General features: G+C 45.9%; 2 protein-coding genes across 4 annotated transcripts in view; one reads left to right on the forward strand and one right to left on the reverse strand.

Moving 5' to 3' along the window:
* The first annotated feature begins 116 nt into the window (after positions 1 to 116).
* Tppp3 (tubulin polymerization promoting protein family member 3) lies at positions 117 to 3733 on the forward strand. Its single transcript, XM_042700814.1, has 4 exons — positions 117 to 272; positions 2611 to 2804; positions 2917 to 3070; positions 3189 to 3733. The coding sequence occupies exons 2-4, from the start codon at positions 2617 to 2619 to the stop codon at positions 3375 to 3377; spliced, it is 531 nt and encodes a 176-aa protein (XP_042556748.1). The 5' UTR covers positions 117 to 272; positions 2611 to 2616; the 3' UTR covers positions 3378 to 3733.
* Positions 3734 to 7685: 3952 nt separating this feature from the next.
* Positions 7686 to 25047, reverse strand: part of Lrrc36 (leucine rich repeat containing 36) — a 42444-nt gene continuing 25082 nt past the window's right edge. The window contains exons 8-14 of one of the 3 annotated variants that reach the window (XM_042700883.1): positions 23521 to 23961; positions 19660 to 19949; positions 15932 to 16097; positions 14516 to 14661; positions 12389 to 12512; positions 9292 to 9406; positions 7686 to 8004 (exon numbers count right to left, since the gene is read on the reverse strand). In XM_042700883.1, coding sequence (XP_042556817.1) covers positions 7779 to 8004; positions 9292 to 9406; positions 12389 to 12512; positions 14516 to 14661; positions 15932 to 16097; positions 19660 to 19949; positions 23521 to 23961 — 1508 coding nt within the window. In that variant the 3' untranslated portion in view covers positions 7686 to 7778. Of the gene's footprint in view, positions 8005 to 9291; positions 9407 to 12388; positions 12513 to 14515; positions 14662 to 15931; positions 16098 to 19653; positions 19950 to 23520; positions 23964 to 25047 lie in introns of all 3 variants that reach the window. The other 2 variants (XM_042700882.1, XM_042700881.1) reach the window with 2 other exon arrangements.

Consider the following 25047-nt stretch of genomic DNA (forward strand, 5'->3'; position numbering starts at 1 on the left):
CAGCCTGGAGCGGGGAGGGCGGGGTCTGGTGGGCGGAGCCAGCGTGACCTTGGTCACTCTCCCGCCGAGACAGCCTGGGGGTGGGACTCGCTGTCTCTATGGAGACGGAGAAACAGGGGATAATACGGAGGAGCCGCCCGGGCTGCAGTCCCGCCCCAGAGCCGGCAGGGAGCGGAGCTGCGGAGCCACTTGGTCTCCCGCATCCGTCGGTCCATTCCTGCGTGCTGTCCATCTGAACGCGAGCTGCGGGAGCAGCCACGAGATAGAAGCCGGTAGGAGCCGACCACCCTAACCAGTATCCTGCACTAGAAGGGGTGGGTGGAGTGGCCTGGAAGGGGTCCTAACCCTGGATAGTTCAGAGTCCAGGACACCAGCTGAGTGTTCCAACCCCCCCCAGCCCCCACCTCCTTGCTGGGCTGATTGATGACTGCAGCTGTCCTAGCAGGAGCAGCCCGGGTGGCCTCGGCTCAGGGGTGTGGCCACTCCATCCCTGGCTTGCAGACCCCAGAGTTGCCTGGAGTTCCCCCCACCTGAGCAGCTCCGAGATTCCTAGTAGTCCATCTTCCCACAGAAAGGAGTGGAGATCCAAAATCCCCACTGGATGTAGGAGCCTCCTATCCTTTGGGGCATCATCCTGTGGCACCCAAGCTCCCCTGGACATTATTACCCTAAGTGCACCAAAGCATAGGGCTTTGGGCTTCTGTGGGAGGTGGCACCTAGGAGAGAGAAAGGGAGTGCAGTGCCACTGGGCTGTGGTCCCCACAATGTAGTGGTTCTGGGCGTGCAGTCCCAGAAACTGTGCACGATCACAGGGAAAGGGCTTTCAGTGTCAAATATAGTGGTAGCAGGAGAGGGAAGCCAGGCAAAGGCCCAGGCTGTGGACAATGGAAGGAGAGTTAAAGATGGTGGTTGAGACTGAGGGTGTGGTCGGGAGGCTGTAGTAGGAGGCTGGCAGGGGTGGGGGGAGAGAGGGTCCTCAACATAGTGCCTGGGAGTCTGGAAATGCCAATGCGTGGGTCAGGGTTAGGACTGGTATGTGAACAAAGGGGACACTGAAGTTGTGGGCAGGGGGCTTGGATAAGGGCTATGGGTGAGGAGCTAGGTCGCTGTCTGGTAATGGGGGTCTGCAGGGTGTGGATAGGGAGGCTACAAGTGTGGGCTGCAGGTGCGGCCTCAGTACAGGGCAGCATTTAATGAAGCTTCAGTGCAGGGGCTGCAGGTGTGGTCAGGGGACTGCAGTGGACAGCTGTGGGTGTGGCTAGAAGCCTGCAGTGGAGGGCTATGGTGTGGGCATCCTTTTAGTGCAGGGCTGGAGGTATACCAGGGGTCTCAGTGGAGGCCTTGAGGGTGGGGTGAAGTAGAGTGGTGGAAGCCTAGGAAAGGGTCGGGCCCTCCTTCGATCCCAGGGCTATGGGTGTGGACGGAGGAGACTGCAGTACAGAGCTGAAGGTGTGGTCAGGGGTTCAAGGCCCAGGGTGTGGAGGCCAGGGCTGAGTGCATTGACTGGTGTGTGGGAACGTGGACTGATGTGGTGAGGGGTGGTCAGGGTGTGGGCCGGGAACATCAATGGAGCCTGAGATGTAGACAGGGGGATGTGTTCTTCAATGGAGTACCACAGAACCAAAGCCCTGGTCCCACTTGGCAGCCCCCACTTTGGGAACTACTACTACCACCCCCACCCAAGGGGTTGCTTCTAATCTCCTGCTCCTCCTAAATTTCATTAACTCAGAGCTGCATCTCCAATGGGTGGCAAAGGGCCAAGAAACCACGGTTGTGCCCTAGGCACAGGGAGTGTTGGTGTGCCCCACCCCTGGGCCCCTGCTCCCCAGCCCAGCCCAGCCCAGCCCAGCAGCGCTGGGAGCTTCTCCCTGAGCTGCCCTGACACCATCCTGTCCTTAGCAACATTCTCCAAGCAGCACCACACTCCCTTAGCAACTGTCTCCAGGCTTCACAAACTGTGGCCAGGCCAGCCCCAAGCTCCGCTCCCCTCATGTTTTTGTTTAATAGCAAATAGTAACAAGGCCCAGGCTGGGCCAGCTGCACCCCTGCCTAGGGCATGCCTTTCCTGCCCTTGCTCCTGCTCCCCTCTCAGGCCTGGGCTGGGGCTTGCTGGGGCTTCATGACCCCTTACAGTCACTCCACACCTGCCCAACCAACAGCCTGGGCCTGGCACTGACCCAGATTGGACATGGAGCTTCCTGGTTGGGGGGGAGGGGAGCTGCCCTGCCACCCTCACTTCCACCCAAGCAGGCTTTGTGCCAGGGCCAGACAAAGCCATGGCCCTCAGCTGCTGCCTGCACAGTCTTTCTGGACAGTGCCACTCTGTTCTGTTCCTAGCTTGGTGTGGGCATCATGATTTCATGTTCTAAGCCCTACTCAGAGCCAGGGCTGGCTGGCACTAAGCAACAGAATTTTTCCACCCAGGGCTCTTGTGGGGACTAGGCAGACTCTAAACATGGACCCCTTTCTCAGACAGCCCAACCTCACCTTTGAAGGTCTGCAGCAGAGGTGCTGGCAGCTCAGTGCTTTGAGGTGGAGGCAGGGGTGGCTTGGGCCTGGGGGAGGGGAGGGGCAGCTTGCTTGGGAGGTGACTGAAGCGGGTCCTCACAGGCTGGCATGGCAGCAAGCACGGATGTAGCTGGGCTGGAGGAGAGTTTCCGCAAATTTGCCATCCATGGTGACCCCAAAGCCAGTGGGCAAGAGATGAATGGCAAGAATTGGGCCAAGCTGTGCAAAGACTGCAAGGTGGCTGATGGAAAAGCTGTGACAGGGACTGATGTTGACATCGTCTTCTCCAAAGTCAAGTGAGCCCTGGGCAGCCCCTGCTTCTCATGTTCGCAGGTGGGGAATTGAGGGAGGGATTCAGGGAGGCCAGCAAGAAGGGCACTGGCCTTATGGTGCCCATATGCCTGGCAGGGGGAAGTCTGCTCGGGTTATCAACTATGAGGAGTTCAAGAAGGCCCTAGAGGAGCTGGCAACCAAGCGGTTCAAGGGGAAGAGCAAGGAGGAGGCCTTTGATGCCATCTGCCAGCTGGTGGCAGGCAAGGAACCAGCCAACTTGGGTGTTACCGTAAGTGTCCCACGGATCTCTGATGGTTAATGAGAGGGACGCGGGGGAATCTTGGCTGGGGGTGGGAAAGGGCTTGGCTCCCTCACCCAAAGCCCTCGGGGAAACTCTGTCCATTCAGAAAGCAAAAACAGGAGGTGCTGTGGACCGGCTGACTGACACCAGCAAGTACACTGGCTCCCACAAAGAGCGCTTTGATGAGAGCGGCAAGGGCAAGGGCATCGCCGGGCGGCAGGACATCCTGGACGACAGTGGCTATGTGAGTGCCTACAAGAACGCAGGCACTTACGATGCCAAGGTGAAGAAGTGAGCCCCAGGAAGGTCTTCAGTGCTTCTGCCCCCGCCAGAGGCTCAGACCTGGGCTTAAAGGGGCACTTGGAGCAAGAAAGCCTGGTCTCCTCCCTGCTGGACCTGCCACCCAGAGCTTCCTGCCCAGCCCCATGGGGCCAGTCCACCAGGCCTCTGACCCAGACTACTCTGTGTCCCCTTCTTCCACTCTTGCCTCCCCTGACCTCTGTTGGGGAACAGTCTCTGCCTATAGCCTCACCACCCTAGCCTGGTCCCAGGCATGGCTGATTCCTGCCTGCTTGCCTCATATTTAAGCTGCTGCTCTGGCCAAGTGCCTAATTCTTACCCAGACCTCAATAAAGACACCTTTTGTACCAATATGGCCTGCTTGGGTATATGATACCTCAGTATCCTCCCCTCAATATTATCCTCCTGTATACACGTCCTATATATTCCTCCTACTGGCAGCCCTGCCCTGGGAGTCCCTTCCATTAATGCATAGCCAGCCTGACTCAGATGCCTCTTAGGGAAATCAAAAGCTTTTAGCTGGGCTCTGACCTGGAGTCCTGACATAGCCTGCCCCTCTGCAGATTTGGCTCACTCCACTTTCCCCACAGGAGTAGGGATGAGACAGAAGACATGTCCTGGGCCAAGCCTTGGCAGAGGTCCCGGTGCCAGGCAGAGGCCCTATTGCCTGCCAACAGGGGGCTACTAAGGCAAGTCATTTGGGTTCCAACCCAGAATTTGTGAAAATGTAGGTCCAGGAGATACTTTAGCAAGTATATCGTTTTACTCTCTAATTGTATAGATAAGGAAACTGAGGCCCAGAAATAGCAAGGGTTTATGATCAAGGCTTTTACCTCCAGGCTGAGCTCTCTGTGATTTTCGAAAGTGGGGTTGGATAGCCACTGAACCTGGCATCCCACTGCAAGGGGTCTCCACTCATCTGATTCCTCTCATCTGTTCACTGTCCACTGCGGAGGGTGAGGTCTGTCTATTTTTGAGGGCTTCTGGGGGTCCCAGATCAGCTGCTGCGAGAGACCCGGGATGCTGGGTCAGTGCTCTTCCCAAGTATAAGGCTTTGGTGCCAACTCTTTCTTTCCGCTGTGACAAGGAGTCAAGGGCTAAAGCAGGCTTCACAAAGGCACATGCTCTCTTTTCTGTCCCAGACACAAGGTGAGGTAGCTCAAGTGTTATCCCTTCAACACTTTGGCTGTTCTGGGATATTCTGCCCAGGTCACCTTAAATCCCTTAAGCCAACCACTTGGGAATGGGAGATACAAAGGAATGGTGTTGCTTGGACAGGGATGCAGGGATGTCAGCTGGGAAGCAGAGTGACTGTCAGTGTCTAGCCTTAGCAGAGCTTTGTTCTTTTAGCTTCCTGTAGTCACTAGACTGCCCATGAACCCCAATATCTGAATCTGAGCTCCAGAGAGTTCTGCTTCTCCCACCCCAGCCAGCAGGCAAGGAGGGGAGTCTGAATGGCAGGCGTACTTCACTGAGCTTGGTGGGAAACCTAAACTCCTCTGGCTCTTATATACTGGGAGATCTTGGTGAAGAGTTTACCTATATCTGAACTGGGCTTTGCTCCCAGCTCCTCCACTTTAACAGCCTGCCCTTTCCTGTGACTCACTGTGTGGCTTGGAGGGACCCATAGCGAGAACTGGCTGACCATCAAACACTACCTGGTAGGATTTGTGAAACCTCTTTTTCCTAAAAAGCTGAAGGAAGCTCAAAGGGCCACCCAGGGCCAGGAGGACTCTGAGGAGACCAAATGGTTCTCATGGAATCTGGTATGTGTCATCACCAATGTTTTTCTCCCACTTGCTCCAGCTCTCGGTAGAAAGCCTTGCATTCCCTCCTAACAAATCCAGGCTACCAAGGAAGGAGTTGTTGAGATAATGTAGTGGGCAGCATTAAATCCCTTGAGGGAGAGTCCAGGCCTCTCTGAGGGCCTCACCCTTCCTCTGGGCACGGAACTTCCCCAAGGATTGTCTCCACCCCAGGCCAGTTTTCTTCTCTCTCTCAGTGTCATGCCTAGGGTGAAGAACCTTCCACTGGTTTTCTACTTCAGGACTCTTATGTGTCTTTCTGGGTCTAGTCACCCTGTAATTCTTTGGCCTTTTCCTGGACATCATAACCCTTACCCCTTGCCCTAAGGACTAAGTGCCACATAGGGAAAATCAGAACCATAGCTAACTTTCTCAGGAGTGGCCAGCAGCCCAAAAAACTGCCGAAGAGTGTTAGGGCAAGTGACAAGGAGAAAAGATGTGGAAGGTGGTTAGGTTCTTTGGTCATCCTTAGAAGCCCCCTGAACAGATTTTCTGGGGTTGTTATTACCTGACACCCACATTAGAGGCAGGAAGGGGAGAATGATTTAAAAAAAGAAGCATGTTGCTGGGCGCTTGTGACTCACGCCTAGCTACTCAGGAGGCTGAGATCTGAGGACCACAGTTCAAAGCCAGCCCAGGCAGGAAAGTGCTGTGAGACTCTTATCTCCAATTAACCACCAGAAAACTGGAAGTAGTGCTGTGGCTCAAAGTAGTAGAGCTCTAGCCTTGAGCAAAAAGAGCCTAGGCCCCACAACTGACCAAAAAAAAAAAAAAAATAGTATGTTATGGGCTAGGTTATCACTATGTGACCACTGGCAATGATTTCCTTCCTGGAAAGACTTAGGCTGTTGGTAGGGTGGAGGTTGTTTCTCAGTGGGACAAGGTTAGGCCTAGACTAGCTGTGGGTAAGGAGGTCATTCTCACTGCTGTTCCCATAAAACAGATCCTTTGTATGCTTCCCTTGTGGGGAGCCACACAAACTCCAGATGTCTGTGGAGTTATGTATAACTTACAGTTCTAGGGTCTTGATGGCTCAGAGTGGCACTAGGTCTCCTTTCCTGTGCAGCATTAGAATCAGGGCACAGAGGAGGCTCTAACCCTACCAATACACTTTCTCCCTGATGTGACCCTAAAGGTGACAAGAAGTGTGACACCTTTTACCCTCTTGTCACATTTGCTGCCTGGGAGAAGGTAGAAGCAGAAACATCTAGAACTACCTGTCTTTCCACTACTTAATCCTAAAGATAAAATGGTCACTGAGGACAGGCTGGCACTAAAGCTGCATGCCCCTGCCTTCCCCCTGCCTTCTTCTCTGCTGCCAGCTTCTCGTGGCTTTTACCTATATCAGCAGTCCCTTGTCACAGAGGAAGCCTCAAACATAGCCCTCACTTTTCTGCCCTTGAAGGAAACTCTGCAAGACACCACAAAATGGAGTGTCTGGCTCCCTTCCTATTAGCCCTCCAATTCACAGTGGACCACACCCCCTCCTCAGGGCCTGTGTGCAAAAGTGCCTCCAACTGCAGCTTTTCTTTCCCTTTGCTCCTGCCCAGAGCCACATACTTTGCCTAACAATCTCCAGCTTATTCTTCCTGATACTGAATTTCCCACGCTCAGACTGGGCTATTCTATTATACACTGTCACAGTACCCTGTCCACCCTCTCCCATGTTTCTTCAATGGGCTCCAGACTATACTCCAGGCCTGGGGGTCTCTGTATCCTTTCTCCCAGCTACAATCTGAATCTTCTGCCAGCTTCCATTTACTCACCAAGATCTCTCTGAGCCTCTCCCCCTCGTTTCCCCCCCCCCACCTCATCTTTTTTTCAGTGCTTTTGCTTAGACTGGAACCAATCTCAAGCATCAAGCTCCATCACGTGGTATAGTGAGCCCTTCTCCCTGACTAAATAGTGGGCCACTCTAGGATAGACACTAGACATGTCACGTTTTTACTATGGCATGAAGAAATACCACATTTAGTGAATCAATATAGAATCTCTAAAATTTCTTCTGATACAGAAGACACCTGATAGACATTATCTTGCATCTTTCTACCACAGTTTTGAGTGGCTGTGGCAAAGTGCCCAGTATTTTTTTTCCTTTTCAACGTTTTCAGTCAAATGCATCTGTGTGATATGATGCCTAAGACTAACAATTTCTGAGAGTAGAAGGAGAAAAAAATGACCCAATGGATGGAGATAGTAGAGAAATTATAGTCAGGCACCATAATCCTCCTATAATTTTAGCAACTCAGGAGGCTGATCTGATGATTGCTGTTCAAAGCCAGCTTGGGCAGGAAAGTCTGTGACACTCATATCTCTGATTAATCACCAAAAAGCTGGAAGTGGAGTTGTAGCTCAAGAAGTAGACTGCTAGCCTTGAGCAAAAACTTAGGTATAGTGCCTGGGCCTGAGTTCAAGTCTCAGGACCTGCACCAAAAAAGAAAAAGAAAAGAAAAGAAAAATTATAACAGAGGGACAACACAATGTAATCCAAATAAGCTTTTTCTTAATCTTTGGGGGTAAACACCACCACACTGTGGTGATGGCTGAGTCCTCCGGGGACCAGAGGGAGGCGGCGGTGAAGGTGTTCCATGCTAGCTCCACAAACTAGGCTCTGGCGCAGCTTCTGAGACACTCTGTATTAGGTACTGACCCGTGTCGTGTGCCATTGGTGAGGAGGAAGATAATGTGCTCTTCCCAAAGGGCGATGATCTCCCCAGGTGGTGACTCTTCTCAGGAGGCAGGAGCGCCTTCCCGGAATAACCTTTTTGCTCTTTATTCAGCTGCTGCAGTAGATATTCATTAGTTACCACCAGGGATCTGCAGCCAGGGGGAAAAGGCAGTCATGAAATCAGGAAAGGGAAGACGCCGCCATTCAGGTCTGAAATGTCGGCTAAAGACAAATGTAACATCTTTCAACACCAGTGTTCAGGTTATGAGTGGGTTATTTTAAAAGCAGACTTACCCGTTTCATCTTTACAATTCTGTTTGACTGGGTTCCAGATATTTCCTATGTTTGAGAGTGATTTCTCTCTTCTTCCCAAAAGCCCTTTCATGATGAGCTAAGTGCAAGCACTAGGATTTTGGCTCCTGATCAGGCCTCTAATTTCTACTCCTAAATCAGAGTCTCTTCTAATCTGTTCTCTTCAACTAACCAGTGCTAGCTGTCACTGCTTTTTCTATTATTTTGTAGTGCTAAAAGCCACCCCACACATTGGCTATAAAAGTGATGCATACACAATGCTGTGTGTTACAGCACTATTCTATTTGAAGAGGTATATGGGCCAAATCAAAATTCCAAGGATAATATCATCATAAGCCCAGGGCTACTGGCTCATGCCTGTAATCCTAGCTACTTAGGAGTCTGAGATATGAGGATCATGGTTCAAAGCCAGCTCAGGCAGCAAAGTCCACGAAGCTCTTATCTCCAATAAACCACCAGAGAACTGGAAGTGGCGCTATGGCTCAAGTGGTAGAGCGCTTGCCTTGAGCTGAAGAGCTGAGGGATAGTGCCCAGGCCCAGAGTTCAAGCCCCATGACTGACAAAAAAGAAAAAGAAAAAGAAAGAAAATCATCATAAAACCCATGATTAGATACACTAATTAAACTTTACCAGTGCTCCTAAGGTCTTGAGGGCTCCCCCAGGTCTCCCAGCCTGCATCCTAACATGCTCTTCTGTGAAGAGGCTGGTATTACTGAGTGACTCTGAAGAGGATGCATAGTTTGGATTCTTTCCCTCTTACTCCCCACTTCTGAGTGTTCTCGATTCATCGTCTATGACCATTAGCTGGCAGACATTTTCCAAAGGAGCCAGATGGCTGAGTTTAGGGGTACAAGTGTCCAAAAAAATTACCTGACCCAAAGGTCCTGTTAGACCCTGTAAAATTAAGGTGTTATAACACACCAATGCTTAAGTCCATGGCGTACAAAAGCAGTACTGAAAAGCAGCACCTTGCCTCCCTGAAGTTTCCTGGCCAGATTTAGGAGGTTTATACACATAGACTATTGTTAACATGAAGAAAAATATTAACTCTGCAAGCAAAGCAGAAGAGATAAAGAGAAGTAAACATGTACTTCTAGAAGTCAATGAGACAGACCTCCTCCTACCTCTGACTTTCATGAAGAAGGGCAACTGTCTCCTCTAGCTTTTTCAACTGGGCAAGTTCTTGGTTCAGGCAAGTCACCTGCATGGTCAGCTGTTGGTTTTTGCGCAGAAGATCATCTACAAAGGGTACAGTAGCCAGAGGTGAGTAGGATCCCAGGTGATTGCCTTTAGTGGGAGTTTATATTGGCAAGAATAATGGGGTTTAGTAACAAAGTTGAATTAAAATTCAAGCACTTAGTATTATACATGGAAGTTCATCTTTTGAGTTTTACTATGAGGATTCAGGGAGACTACAAGACCTCGCTGAGCATAGGCAGTCAGCAAACATTAGGCCCTCTGAATTCTCCATTCTGGCTTGTGAATGTATGTCCTTCTCTGAGTGGTTTGTGAAAATATCTAGAATGCTGTCAGGTACAAAGTAAGAACTCAACAAGGGGCTTACAGACAAGGAATTTGTGGTTAAGACATTCATACCTACCTCTGTAAATATGCTACCAATGCCTGCTATAATGAAGTAAGAAAAGCACAAGAACCTGACCCAAAAGAGCCAGTCTTCTAGAAAAATGTTTCTGAAAAGTTAATATGCCTACCAATCATCAGGGATCTTGTTAAAAATAGATGCCAATTCAGTAAGTCTGAGAAGAGCCTCAATATTCTACTTGTCTAACAAGCTCCCAGGTGAGGCTAATGTGGATCAGTTTTTAAGTAGTAAGATTCTGGAAGGTGGATTCTGGCTAATGTGGATCAGTTTTTAAGTAGCAAGATTCTGGAAGGGTTTTGGCAGTCAAAATGCTATACCAGGCCTCATGGCTGATTGAAAGGATGAAAGGATGTCCAGATACCTACTCCTTTTCAGAATAGGCAAGTGGAGACTGAGCTTGTAAATATCAGATGGCACTGAGATTTAGCAATGGACTTCAGTGCTTCCAAATCAAGTTCTTCACAGCAATCCTGATGCCTGTTATTTGATTAGGGAAGCTAAGCTAGAGGCTTAACGTTGATAGAAGATAATCTAAAATACTGGCCTGGAAGTAGTGCAAAGCAAGACTTAAATGGGGTTCTATCTTTCACTTGTCACATGACAAAAACATTAAAAAAAACTACTCAGTGATAGAGTAAATAGGGCATTTACACTGCTACTGTGAGGGTAAAAGACAATCACCTTTCTTGAGAGTGATTTGGCAGTATGGAACAAATGTCTCACAAGTGCCCATAGCTTTTGGTACACTAATTCTACTTCTAGGAACATCTCCTAGGAAAATAGTCTAACATGTACACAAAGGTTTGTGCATAGATATTTATTGTATTATTTATGATAGTATAAACATTTGGACTTTCAACTCCATCAGAAGGGAAGAAACATGATCTGAGAGAAGCATTTTCATTGTGGAGTGACTTCTACTTTGGAAACTCTTTAGAATTACTCAGATTCTCTCTATAATTATATTTATTAAACTATCAATACAAGTAATGGCAGCTTTGTTTATAATAACAAAGAATTAAAAGCAATTAGTTAAACATGGTGCAATTGCAGGGCGTGCCTGCCTATGCTATTATATTTATAATATTAGAATGTCTCTGATTGCTGGGTGTGGAGAGTCAGGGAAACTGATTGCTGAGGGTACCAGGGAACTTTCTGGAAATGTGCTGTATTTTGACTAGGATCAAACTCAAGATGTGCATTTTGTTGTACATAAATTATTAAAAATCAGGACAAGCTGAGTGCCAGTGGCTCATGCCTGTAATCCTAACTACTCAGCAGGCTGAGATCTAAGGATCACGGTTCAAAGTCAGCCAGGCAGGAAAGTCTGTGAGACTTATTTCCAATAAACAATCAGAAAACCAGAAGTGGTGCTGTGGCTCAAGCGGTAGAGTGCTAACCTTGAGCTGAAGAGCTTAGGGACAGTGCCCAGGCCCTGAGTTCAAGCCTCATATCCAACAACAACAAAAAAATTAGGACACAAGTTTTAGTTTTGAGTCAAACCTATATGTATGAGGATAAGTTGGAAGAAAATACAGAAAAACATCAGTAACAGTACCAGGGCATGTGGCTATATTTTCTATAGAGAACATGTTCTACTCCTGTAACTACAAAAACAAATATAATTCTCCAAAGTAATGGCAATAGGCCAGGCATGGTGGCTTAAACTTGTCATCCTAGCTACTTGGGAGGTAGAGATGGAGGATTGGGGTTTGAGGCCAGCCAGTACATAAAAATTCTAGGGATTCCATCTCAACCAATGGCCGGGGACTGTGGCCTGGGCCTGTTATCTCAGCTCCTGTGGAGCATAGTGTCTGACTGCAGTGGCACATACCTATCATTCCCAAAGACAGGGGAGACACGCAGAATGTTCACAGCTCAATTTGGCTGGGGAATAAATAAGATCTGACCTCAAAAATAATGCCAAAAGCATGGTGCTGGTGGCTCATGCCTGTAATCCTAGTTACTTAGGAGGCTGAGGTCTGAGATTCATGGTTTGAAGCCAGTCTGGGTGGGAAAGTCCATGAAACTCATTTCTTCAATTAACCATCAAAGGGGTTGGGGATTTAGCTCAGTGGAAGAGCACTTGCCTGGCAAGTGTAAGGCTCTGAGTTCAGTCCTCAGATCTGGGGGGAAAAAAACCTATAAAAGACCAAAATAAAGGGCTGGGAAGGTGGTTCAGTGGTAAAGTGCTTGCCTTGCATGCATGAGACCCTGGGTTCGATTCCTTGGCACCACATAAGCAGAAAAAGCTGGAAGTGGTGCTTTGGCTCAAGTGGTAGAGCACTCGCCTTGAGCTGAAGAGCTAAGGGACAGTGCCCAGGCCCAGAGTTCAAGCCCTATGATCGACAAAAAATAAAAATAAAAAAATTTTTAAAAAATGCAAAAAGAGGCTAGAGGCATGGGTGAAATGGAAGAATGCCTGCCTTGCAAGCACAAGGCTCTGAGTTCAATCCCCAGTATTCCCTAAACAAATAAAAAAGCTAAGGAAAGCTGATAGTTTCCTTTAATGCACAAGGAAAAATAATTAGAGCAAGCCAAATATAGCTCTTGTGGCTACTGAAGCTGCTTAAATATGTTACTTTGGGAAGTTCCATAAGGAACCTTCCTGAACTTACCGTGTGTATGGGACTGGTGACCACTCACAATTGAGATGGCAGAACCTTCCTCCAGCTGCTGAATTTTTTCTGACAAAATAAGGTTTTCCTCCAGCACTCTGACCAGTTTTTGTTTCAAACTTTCCTTTAGATCAGAAAACAAAACACCACCACATTAAGAATCTGAAACCTTGAGGAAGGTGTTTAGAGGAGGATTGAGAGTCTCTTCCTCTAATTAATGCTAACTTGTTGAAGCCAGCATCAGTGGGACTTTCTCACTACAACTTCAGTTCATTGGTAGACACTGCTCAAGTGCAGTGAACCAATTTATCATATGGAGTCATGGTCTTTCTGCGGATTATCCACGACTCTTGCTGAACAGGTGGTGGCTGGAATTCTGAGATGTTCAAAGTTTCTAGAACCGAACTTGGTGTTTAAATATCCTGTAAAATGTTAACAAAAGAGAGAAGCTTGGGAGTATCAGTTTTGTTTTTTTGTTTTTGTTTTGTTTTTTTCAGATTCAGCAGCCTGATGCTATAGCCTGGCCTCTGGCCTCTGATCTCACTTCCTGGCTCCATTAGAAGGGAGAAAGGACAATCTCTGAGGCCTCTGCCATCCCTTACTGGCCACACCATAATCTTCCTTCAAGAGCATGACACTATGCACTTAAAAAAATTTGTTTTTGGTTACCCGGGCGCCAGTGGCTCACACCTGTAATCCTAGCTACTCAGGAGGCTGCGATCTGAGGATCGAGGTTCAAAGCCAGCCTGGGCAGGAAAGTTCATGAGACTCCAATAACCCCCCCCCCCCCCCCAGAAAACCAGAAGTGGCGCTGTGGCTCAACTGGTAGAGCCCTCGCCTTGAGCTGAAGAGCTGAGGGACAGCACCCAGGCCCAGAGTTCAGGCTCCACGACCGGATTCAAACAAAACATTTTTGTTTTTTTTGTAGGTTGGGGACTTGAACTCAGGGCCTGGGTGCTGTCCCTGAGCTTTTTTGCTCAAAGCTAGTGCTCTACCACTTGAGCCACAGGTCTACTTCTGGTTTTCTGGTAGTTAATTGGCGCTAAGACTCTCATGAACTTTCTTGCCTGGGCTGGCTTTAAATTGAGATTCTTAGATCTCAGCTTCCTGAATAACTAGGATTATAGGCAAGAGCCACCAGTGCGAATCTACTCTACCATATGCATTTCTTACTTGCTCTGTGTGTGTGTGTGTGTGTGTGTGTGTGTGTGTGTGTGTGTGTGTGTGTGTGCTTGCACGAGCTACTCTTGGTGCTTGAACTTTGGGCCTGGATTCTGTCCATTAGCTTTTGTGCTCACAGCTAGTGCTCTAATACTTGAGCCATAGTTCCACTGTGGCTTTTTTTTTTTTGGGGTCCGGTCATGGGGCCTGAACTCTGGGCCTGGGCACTGTCCCTCAGCTCTTCAGCTAAAGGCTAGCGCTCTACCACTTAAGCCACAGCACCACTTCTGGCTTTTTTCTTTTTGCTTATGTGGTGCTGAGGAATTGAACCCAGGGCCTCATGCATGCAAGGCAAGCACTCTACCACTGAGCCACCTTCCCAGCCCTCCACTGTGGCTTTTTTGGAGATAAGAATCTCATAGACTTTTCTGCTGGACTGGCTTTTTTTTTTTTTTGTCAGTCATGGGGCTTGAACTCTGGGTGCTGTCCCTCAGCTCTTCAGCTCAAGGCTAGCTCTCTACCACTTGAGCCACAGAGCCACTTCCAGTTTTCTGAGTGGTTTATTGGAGATAAGAGTCTCTTTCCTGCCCGGGCTGGCTTTGAACCGTGATCCTCGGATCTCAGCCTCCTGAGTAGCTAGGGTTACAGGTGTGAGCCACTGGTGCCCAGCTGCTGGACTGGCTTTGAACTTCAACCCTCAGATTTCCGCTTCCTGAGTAGCTAGAATTACAGATGTGAGCCACCAGCACCCAGCCATTTACTTCCCCTTCCCTTTCCTTTGTGATTTGGATTAGAATAAGGGAGTCATCCCTATAGAACCTCCAAGTTGTCTCCATCCTGCCAAGTTTTGTGTTCCTGAGTTGTCCAGCCTGACTCTCCCATATTTTGCCTCCTAGGTATAGGTAATGATTACCTGTCTCTGCCCTTTTCTAGTAAAGTGGAGAGAGAAGGGTGAGTGAGCCATACCACATCACTAGGGACCAGCTGTCCAGCCTCCTTTGAGTCACTGTCCCGCCTGCGGAAGGCTTTCCCGGCATCTTCAGGATGGATGCGACCCCACTGCTGAGGAGGACCAGGGACGACCAAAGACAGAAGCAAATCTCGGGCAGGACCTGCCAAAAATTCAGGTTGGGCACAGCAGCCAAGCTTAAAAACTAAGGCACAGGATTCCTAGGCAACAATTACCAGCTCTATCATCTAATGATCTCCTTTCCCCAAGAATTTAGTAAGTGACTGGTAAGAGGTACTTAATGTGAATAAGAAGCAATACCCCACTTGCTCTGAGGAGGAAAGCACAAGCCTTCCTGAGTCACTCATCAATGGCTACAGAGCACTATTTTCCTATAAAATGGGAGCAGTAAGTCAACACGGATATCATTGACTGTGACTTCTCTATTTTAGTTTTTCAGTGTTGGGGAAATCAAACCCAGAGTCTCATATAAGCTAGGCAAATGCTAAACTAAACCTTCAGCCCTTAGAAATAATAATAATAATAATAAATTCCCAGCACAAACCACTTGAAAGTTTTTAGTTGTTACTTAAACTTTATTTTGCTAACAAGTGAAAGTTCTTTGAATTCTTCTCCCATTAAACAACAAATAAACACGTGAAGCCAACATTTGCAAAACTATCTTTTCTCCATGTTTCAAAAACAATCCCTCAAAAGAGTCCAGGCCATTTATTTACTTGGGTAATTTAGATCATAACATTATAATAGTCATCTCAGAACTGGGATAATCAGACCTAATTTCTGTTGTATTCATTACTGACTAATGTATCTCTCAAGGAGATTAAACCTTTTTTTTTTTGGTCGGTAATGGGGCTTGAACTCTGGGCCTGGGCGCTGTCCCTCAGCTCTTCAGCTCAAGGCTAGCACTCTACCACTTGAGCCACAGTGTTTTCTTAGTGGTTTCCTGGAGATAAGAGTCTCACAGGCTTTCCCACCTGGGCTGGCTTTGAACCTTGATCCTCAGAGCTTAGCCTCCTGAGTAGCTAGGATTACAGGCGTGAGCCACCGGCGCCCGGCATAAAATCTTTTTGTAATTATTAGTATGATCACTATTATACATATCTGGCCATTCTATATGTTACCAAAGACTACACCCACACCCACACACATGCATATGTGTACATACACATATCATATACTCTTAAAGGAGGGACAAAACAATTGCTCAATAACAAGCAGAAAGAGTGCTCATTTTAAAAAGAAAATATAAATGTAAGAAAAATGCAGACTTTTTAACCATGGTGTCTTTTAAAAAGTTTCATAATAGATACAAGATCAATTTTCCTTGCAAGTTGAAGCTCTGTGGCTTTTAGCCGAGCACTAAGCAGAAGCAAAGTCCCACCCTCACCAGACACAAGACGACATACACTCACCGAGAAATTTCTTGTTGAGGAGGAGTGAACCAGAGCCATTCCAGTGCTTATCCACAAGCTCCAGGAGCTGTCTGAGGACAGTGGCCACATGAGGGGTTCTGGCAGAGATTGGGGGACTGTGGTTTCCTGGCAAACCATGCAAACTGCCCAGGTCACTTGAGAGAGGCTCAAGAAAAAAAAGCAAAACCCTCCAACCATTTGTCATTCTTACACAATAAGGGAAGTAAGATTCCAGACATTTAAAACATTAATTTTTTTTAAAAGAAAGGTTTCATCTTTCAGTTTTAATTTGAATAATGCACTATTTATGTCCAAGGCAAACATTTAAGATATTCAAGGACAAGTTCAAAGGTAATAGTATCTCCTATTATTATTTTCTATAGGGATTCTCAGAATATAATAACAATAACAATGCATCAACACTAACATTATTTTTCAATATATTATGTAATATAGAAAGATGACACTAGAGAACACTTAGAAATTATAAAGTAAAACTCAAGTCCTGGTGCCAGGGTCTCACGCCTGTAATCCTAGCGACTCAGGAGGCTGAGATCTAAGAATCATGATTCAAAGCCTGCCCAGCAGACAAATCTCAGAGACTCTTATTTCCAATTACCCACTAAAAAGCCAGACCTGAAACTATGGCTCAAGATGGAGAGTGAAAGCCTTTGCAAAAAAACTAAGGGATATCACCCAGGCCCTGAGTTCAAGCCCTAACATTGGCACCAAAAAAAAAAAGGAAAATTGAGAGTAATAAGATGTTCTAATTCACAATAATCTTTTAATATGTTATATAATAAACATAAATATCCTGTAATTTTTTTCATGGGACTGGAGTTTAAACTCATGGATTTTCACTTACTAGGCAGGTACTCTAGGCAGGCAGGGGTATGACCATACCCCTAGCCCTTATTTTTTTGTCCGTTGTGGGCCTTGAACTTTGGACCTGAGCACTGTCCCTCAGCAATTCAGCTCAAGGCTTTACCACTTGAGCCACAGCGCCACTTCCGGTTTTCTGGTGGTTTATTGGAGGATAAGAGTCTCATGGACTTTCCTGCTCCAGCTGGCTTTGAACCATGATCTTCACATCTCAGCCTCCTGAGTAGGTAGGATTACAGGTGTGAGCCATCTGTGCCTGGCTTCCCTTTTTTTCTTGAGTTAAAAATAAAACTAAGTGTTTCCCCCCCCCCCCTCTTTTGGATAAGTTTTTTGTCCAGGACTTTGATCCTCCTATTTGTGCTAATATGCAGAGCTGGAATGACAGATTTTCTTTTCAGAAGCTTTCTGGCTTGTGGCATATTACTTTTTTTTGTTTTTTGTCGGTCATGGGGCTTGAACTGTGGGCCTGGGTGCTGTCCCTGAGCTCTTCAGTTCAAGGCTAGTGCTCTACCACTTGAGACACAGCGCCACTTCAGGTTTTCAGAGTGGTTTATTGGAGATAAGAGCCTCACAGACTTTCCTGCCCGGACTGGCTTTGAACCATGATCCTCAGATCTCAGCCTCCTGAGTAGCTAGGATTACAGGCATGAGCCACCGATGCCCTTTTATATTTATAATCAGAGACTCCAGATATATTCAGCATAGTGGTAGATCACTTGCCTAGCATGTACAAGTCCCTGGGTTCTACTTACAGGTAACTAATCCCAACCAAAAAAGGTTGTCTTTTTATATTTATATTCAGATAGGTCTTTGAAAGCTTTCCATGTAAAGAAACCCAGTATCTGATAATAAAGAGATGAGAGTTTTAAAGGTAGTCCAGAAAATGCATTGACATTTTAGCAATATAAAATGAAATAAATATGAAAAAAAGTCTGTAGACAATCCTACTAATATGGCATCCCAAATATCCTGATTGGTCTGTCTCTACCCTAAATGCACTCACACACAGTGATTTTGTTTGATAAAATAGGCTGAAATGGTAGGGGGGAGGGGGAGAAGAGAGAGATAAAAAGTTATAGAAAGTATTACAAGACCGCCCCCTTTGGTGCATGGAAATTATAACCACTTCCAAAGTTATAAAAACTGAAGATGAAGTATTAAGAATCAAAAACAAAAACACAAAGCTGGGTGTGGTGGCTCAAGCCTGTAATCCTACCTTTTTGAGAGGTAGAAATTGGGGAACTGAGGTTTGAGGTCAGCCTGGGCATAAAAGTCTCTAAAACTCCATCCAAACCAAGGCTGAAAACAGTGGTTCATGCCTATCATACCAGCAACAAAGAAAGTACAAATAGGAGGATCACAGTGCAGGCCAGACCCAACATAAACTGGGTGCTGGTGGCATATGCCTGTAATCCTAGCTACTCAGAAAGCTGACATTTGAGGATCATGGTTCAAAGTCAGCCTGGCAGAAAAGCCCAAGAGACTTTATTTACAATGAATTAGATATGTGGGAATCACATGTTTGTTTGTTTTTTTGGTCCAGTTGTGGGGCCTGAACTCTGGGCCTGGGCGCTGTCCCTCAGCTCTTCAGCTCAAGGCTAGCGCTCTACCACTTGAGCCACAGCACCACTTCCGGCTTTTTTCTTTTTGCTTATGTGGTGCTGAGGAATCGAACCCAGGGCCTCATGCATGCAAGGCAAGCGCTCTACCACTGAGCCACCTTCCCAGCCCCTCACTCTTAATTTTGTATTAATTCTCTGTACCATCCTTTAGCTAAAAAGTTCCCTGGATAATCTAACTAATTTATCTCCTTGCTGCTACTTACTTTGGGGAGGGGGGAGGGGAAGAATTGTTTGAATTTCTAGAAAGCAAAGAAAAGCAATGCTTTTTTATTTTTTTGTCAGTTATGGGGCTTGACCTTTGGGCCTGGGTGCTGTCCCTGAGCTCTTCAGCTCAAGGCGAGCACTCTACCACTTGAGCCACAGCACCATTTCTGGTTTTCTGGTGGTTAATTGGAGATAAGACTCTCAAGGACTTTGCTGCCTGGGTTGGCTTTGAACCATGAACCTCAGATCTCAGCCTCCTGCGTAGCTAGGATCACAGGCGTGAGCCACTCGTGTCTGCCCCCCACCTTTTTTTTTTTTTTTTTTTTAAAGAAAGTTAATTTATCCTTTTCTGATGCCAGTAGTGAGACTTGAACTCAGAGCCTTGTGTTCTCACTTGGCTTTCTTTCTGGTTAAGGCTTGTAGTGTACCACTTAAACTATTGCTCTTTTTCTGGCTTTTTGTGGTTAATTAGAGTCTCATAGACTTTCCTGCTTGAGGCTGGCTTTGAACTTTGATCTTCAGATCTCAGCCTCCAGAGTAGCTAGGAATGAGTCACCAGTGCTTAGCACAAAGAAATGCTTTTATAGAAACTATTTCAAGTTAGTCACTTGTGGCTGAAAAAAAAAAGTATAAATCCAATGAGATTATTTAAAGCCATCCATGTTTCAGAGATCTTCAGCTAGCCAGCAACTTCCTCATTTCTTTCCCTTGCTAAAAACTCTTATTACCAAAGTACTTAAAAACTAAAAAGAGAAAAACTCTTAATACCAAAGTGCTTCCCTACCATCTTTAGCTCTGGAAGTAGATCGGGACAGATCCTTTGCAGGGCAGTGGGTATGAAGTGGACATGTGACTTTCCCAAGGGTAGAAAGAATCACAGATTTTAGCCTGGGATTTTAGCCATAGGCCTCTAAAAATCTCTCAGCCTCTTGGTCAGAATTACCGTGATTCCCAACAGAACCCCTGCTGGTGGTGGAGCCTATGTGTTTCTTGTACATTCCCAAACAAGCCAACACTTGCCTCGATGCCTGTAGCATCTTGGAAACCATGCTTCGGATTCAGGTTGGCAAAAATATTGTCCTTCCGCTTGAATCCTCTCCTTGTTGGGCTTAATGACCTCCTGGCCAGAATTTCTCTGTCTTCTGACGTCCCAGGAGGCAACAGCAGTGTTCTAGGAGCATTTCCCAGGACAGGGTTGTTTGGGAAAGAACCACGTGCTGGTGTTAAATCACCGAGGCTGCTGGATAATTGGTGCTCAACACTGACCAGCAGAGCAGGGTCACTGTTGAAATGGGTGGCGGCATACAGATCTGCGGAGGAAAAGAAATCAGGAAATGAACTTGCCTTTCAGCTTCCCAGTGTCTGTCTCACGCCCATCAGTATTTAATGTGGAGTCCAAATAATAATAACTACTTCCCAGCATATCTCAACTCTTGGAAACTTGCTCTCCTTCTACCTGGGAAAAACTCAACTCTGGTTACATCCAGGTGTCCACATACTCTAAGCCTAGCCCACAGCAGCAGAATGAGACTGTTTTTGTTTTTGGCAGTGTTAGAATTTGAACTCAGATCCTTGCCTTAGTAGGCAGGTACTCAACTACTTGAGGTCATACCTTTAGCTCTTTTGTTTTGCCTTGGTTGTTTTTCCGATAAGATCTTATCCTCTTTTTAACCAGGATGAATCTCAGGCTGGGATCCTCTTACCTACGCATCCTGTGAAGCTGGGATTCTAGATGTGTACTACTACACTGGATTCAATAGGCCTCTGTCCTGACCTTCCTCACTAGCTTGTCTGGACCCTTAGTACTGCACATCTTTCTTTTTTTTTTTTTTTTAAATATATGAGTCACTTTTCTATATCTTGAGAAGATACTTTTACATCTCTTTTTTTCTTCAAGTTCCAGCACTAATCTTCCTTCCTTCTCGGATGCTGACCTTGTTTTCACTGAGAAAACATAGGCAATCAAAATACTACCACTACTACTACTAATAGCCAAGTGCTGGTGCCTGTAATCAATCCTACCCACTCAGGAGGCTGATATCTGAGGATTGTGGTTTGAAGCTGGCTCTGGCAGGAGGTACTGAGTTCAAACCACAGTACCAGGAAAATAAACAAATAAATTATCCACTGGAAGCTGGGTGCTGGTGGCTCCTGCCCATAATCCTAGCTACTCAGCAGGCTGAGATCTGATGAGTGAAAAAATATGAAGCCAACGTAGGCAGATAAAGCCAAGAAACACATCTCCAACTAATCCAAAAAAAAAGCTGGGGGGGGCTGGGAAGGTGGCTCAGTGGTAGAGCGCTTGCCTTGCATGTATGAGGCCCTGGGTTCGATTCCTCAGCACCACATAAGCAAAAAGAAAAAAGCCGGAAGTGGCACTGTGGCTCAAGTGGTAGAGCGCTAGCCTTGAGCTGAAGAGCTGAGGGACAGCGCCTAGGCCCAGAGTTCAGGCCACACGACTGACAAAAAAATAAAAATAAAAAAAAAAAAGCTGGATTGGGAGGTATGGCTTAAGTGGTAGAACACCAGCTATGGCTGATGAAGCCAAGTGAGATCTCAAGGCCTTGAATTCAAGCCCTAGTGCTGACTGTCACACACACACACACACACACACACACACACACACAAACACACAAAGCTTACTGGATCCCACTACTGAAGCTATCAACTGAATTGTAAATTTGTAACCATAACTTCTCTGCCCCCTTGATTGAACAGATGAACTGTCAGTGCTTCATCTACGGCTATTCTCCATTGATGGGATACATTCCATCTCTTCTTCTCTACTCAAGGATATTGTTATTTTTCCTCATAATTGTCTGCATTCTCTGCTGCATCCATTTTCAATATTCTCTCATAGAGCATTTCTATCAGCCTCTCAGGCCCTCAGCGCTCCTCCAGCTCCATTTCTCTGCTCCTGCTGAAGGGTTTGTGTATGTTTAGTAACTCTATTGCTATACTTCCAAGTTTTTCTTGAACTCATCTCAATGAAGCTTTTATTTCCACATATCTCCCGAGGCTGTTTGCTAATATCATTGGTATTGCCAACCAGCACGGCCACTCCCCAGTCCTGACTCCTCCCAGAGATCTGACACAGCACTAGTGCTATCTTCTCCCTGAAACACTTCACACTTGGTTTTGAGGCAGCACCCTTTTACAGGTTGCTTCTTTTGCACTCTGTGTGCTGTATCATCTTTCAAATTCTTGGATAGCTCAGGTCCAGTCCTCAGGTCTCTTTCTTATCTATATTCACTCTCTAGGTGAGATTTTAATCCAGTCTCAGTTTTAATGTAATCTATACTCTGTGTGTGTGTGTGTGTGTGTGTGTGTGTGTGTGTGTGTGTGTGCTGGTCCTAGAGCTGAATTCATGGCTTGGCCTCTATTCCTGAGCTTTTTGTTTGTTTTTTGTTCAAGGCTAGTATTCTACCACTTAAGCCACAACTCTGGCTCCACTTGTGGCTTTTTTGTGGTTAATTGGAGACTTTCCTGCCTTGGCTTCAAACCCCAATACTCAGTCTCCTGAGTAGCTAGGATTACCAGTGCTTGCTCACAGCCAATTTCTTCTTTGGTGGTGAAGCTTGAACTCTGGGCTTGGGCCCTGTCCCCAAGCTCCTCAGCTCAAGCTAGCACTCTACCACTTGAGCCGCAGTGCCACTTCCGGTTTCTTGTGGTTAATTGGAGATAAGAGTCTCACAGACTTTCCTGCTGGGGGTTGGCTTTGAACTATGACCCTCAGATTTCAGCCTACTGAGTAGCTAGAATTATAGGCGTGAGCCACTGGTGCCTGGCTAATCCAGTGATTCTTAAGGAAGATTACTCTTCTGCTTCTACAACTTATAGCCTAATCCAGAAAAAAAGGCTAGTCATCTTCTCTAACTTCCTCTATACCCTTCAGTATATTCACTGTACTCAGGGGGGGTTCCTTGACATTCCCTGAACATACTAAGCATGTTCCAGCCTCAAAAACTGCACTTGTATGCGATTTAGAAAGTTCAAACCCCAGGTATCCACATAACAATACTTTCAACTTCATTCAAGTCTACATTTTTCTTTAGTACCAGGTGACATTTGCCACCCACCAGACTTGTCCCTCAAATCTTTACTTTTATGATGCCCTGGATCATTTAATTTAAATACCACTTTGTTCTTATTATTTTCTATACACTTACTTTTCATCCCAGACCTTAACATCACCTGAGATGTCCATATGTTAACTTGCTTATCATCTGTCTTACTTTATTAACATGTAAGTTCCACGAATGTAGAGACGTTTGAAACATTATGTTAACATATACATGGGACTTTTTTATTTTGCTACATTATCTAGAGCTAAAAAAAATCTCTGCACATAACAGATGTTTAGTGAATTTTACTGGCTAAATTAATAAGTAGTTGAAGAATAATCTTCATCCTTATCCTGAAATAAGCATTTTTTTTAAAAGTAACTCAGAATAGCAGTGACTATGGCCAGAGAGAAGACTAGATGCTGCTACAAATAGGTCTTCGGAAGGCTACTCAACTAAAATGACAGGTAGTGCTGAAGCTCACCTTCCTACGCATTTTCTCTCACATATTTGTCATGCTAAACTCATACCCTGAAGAGGTTTAGAAGTTCCATGGACCTCTGGTGACCCTGAAATACAATTTTTTAAATGCTCGTAATTTTTAATTGTGAAAATACTGAACAGAGGGGTTACAATTACATGGGCAAGATAATGAGTACATTTCTTATCAAGCATTGTAGCCTCCTCCTTTGTTTCCCCTTCCCATCCCTTCCCAATTGCTCGTAAAATTTGAGAAATGCCAATATCAAAATTTCCAGTTATACCTTCTATCTTCATGCCTATAACAAAGCCATATGAACTAAAAAGAAGCTATTACCTGAACTAAGCTTCAAAAGCCTTCCGGTGCTGGAGTCTGGGTTTGACAAAGACATCAGTAAATCTCCACAGGGATGGGATGTGGCAGCTTTTATGTCATTTGAAGGCTTTATGTTATACTCTCGGAAGTTCTTGCTTCTCTGGGGCCTTTTACCATGACTTCCGTGCAGGGGTAGAGTTTGAGAATAATGACCATCATAATTTTCCAGACCGACATTGGAAGGTATCTGATAAGGATGGATCTGGCTGGAGTCACCCACATCTAGACGTTTACTCAATGAGTCATCATGGGGAAGTTGGTAGGTATCAGGTGTTCCTAACAAGTCCTTTTCTGGAGAAGAAACTGAACTCTTGCTGTCCAAAAAGGATACTCGGTACCCATCCCTGCTCATCTTCTCTGGGGATCGGACTGTGCACTGACAAGGTGAGTAGCGTTTGAATTCTGTCTCCACCAAAGGAAAACAAAACAAAGCATCATGAGGATTCTTCTTGGTTCAGCTGGGGTATCTCTGAGAAAGGCAGTTTCTAATTTGACAAATGGTATCATAAAGTGATGAAGGGTCTTTCACATAGATACCAAAACGTATGAGATGTTTGAGTAAACAAGAAAGAGCCTGTAACACTCTGAAGATAAATTTCTTTTCAGACAAATTCCCTAGGAATTTCCTCCTCAAATGGTAGTTTCTAGATATTTAGTACACCTTCATATGATGGTAGTTGTGATTTTATGCATGGAGTCTATAGAGAATAGTTGGTCTCTGATTTCTTTTTAGACTACTTGCAATAACATTAAGTCTGCTTTACTCTTGATGACAAGGGATTTCTATTTCAAGAACAGATAATTTAGACTGTTCTCCTGTTGAAGATGTTTTCTCTTTTCTTTCTTCTTTCTTTCCTCCTTCCTTTCTTCCTTCCTTCCTCCCTCCCTCCCCTTTTTTCTTTTTTCCCTTTCCTTTTCATTTTCTTTTCTATTCTTTCTTTCTTTTTGCCAGTCCTGGGGCTTGAACTCAGGGCCTGAGTGCTGTGCCTGAGCTGCTTTTGCTCAAAGCTAGCACTCTACCACTTGAGCCACAGCACCACTCCAACATTTTCTGTTTATGTGGTACTGAGGAATCAAACCCAGGGCTTCATGCATGCTAGGCAAACACTACCATTAAGCTACATTCCAAGCTCCTCTTTTCTTTCCTTCCTCCTTCCTCCTTCCTTTTTTTCTTTCTTCCTTCCTTCCTTTCTTTCTTTTCTTTTTTTCTTTCTCTCTTTCTTTCTTTCTTTCTTTCTTTCTTTCTTTCTTTCTTTCTTTCTTTCTCTCTCTCTCTTTCTTTCTTTCAGTCATGGGGCTTGAACTCTGGGCTTGGGTGCTGTCCCTGCGCTCTTCAGCTCAAGGTGAGCGCTCTACCACTTGAACCATAGCGCTACTTGCGGTTTTCTAGTGGTTTATTGGTAATAAGAGTCTCATGGAGTTTCCTGCCTGGGCTGGCTTTGAACCATGATCCTCATTTTAGCCTTCTGAGTAGCTAGGATTACAGGC

The sequence above is a fragment of the Dipodomys spectabilis genome, unplaced genomic scaffold (genome assembly GCF_019054845.1).
Source record: "Dipodomys spectabilis isolate Male_0828 unplaced genomic scaffold, ASM1905484v1 ptg000273l, whole genome shotgun sequence".
Taxonomy (NCBI): Eukaryota; Metazoa; Chordata; class Mammalia; order Rodentia; family Heteromyidae; genus Dipodomys; species Dipodomys spectabilis.

Bases quoted from the DNA above. Each gene is read 5' to 3' on its own strand.
- Tppp3 (XM_042700814.1), top strand. From the start codon at position 2,617: ATGGCAGCAAGCACGGATGTAGCTGGGCTGGAGGAGAGTTTCCGCAAA. The intron at 2,805-2,916 runs GTGAGCCCTGGG...TATGCCTGGCAG, and splicing joins ATCGTCTTCTCCAAAGTCAA to GGGGAAGTCTGCTCGGGTTA. The intron at 3,071-3,188 runs GTAAGTGTCCCA...CTGTCCATTCAG, and splicing joins CAGCCAACTTGGGTGTTACC to AAAGCAAAAACAGGAGGTGC.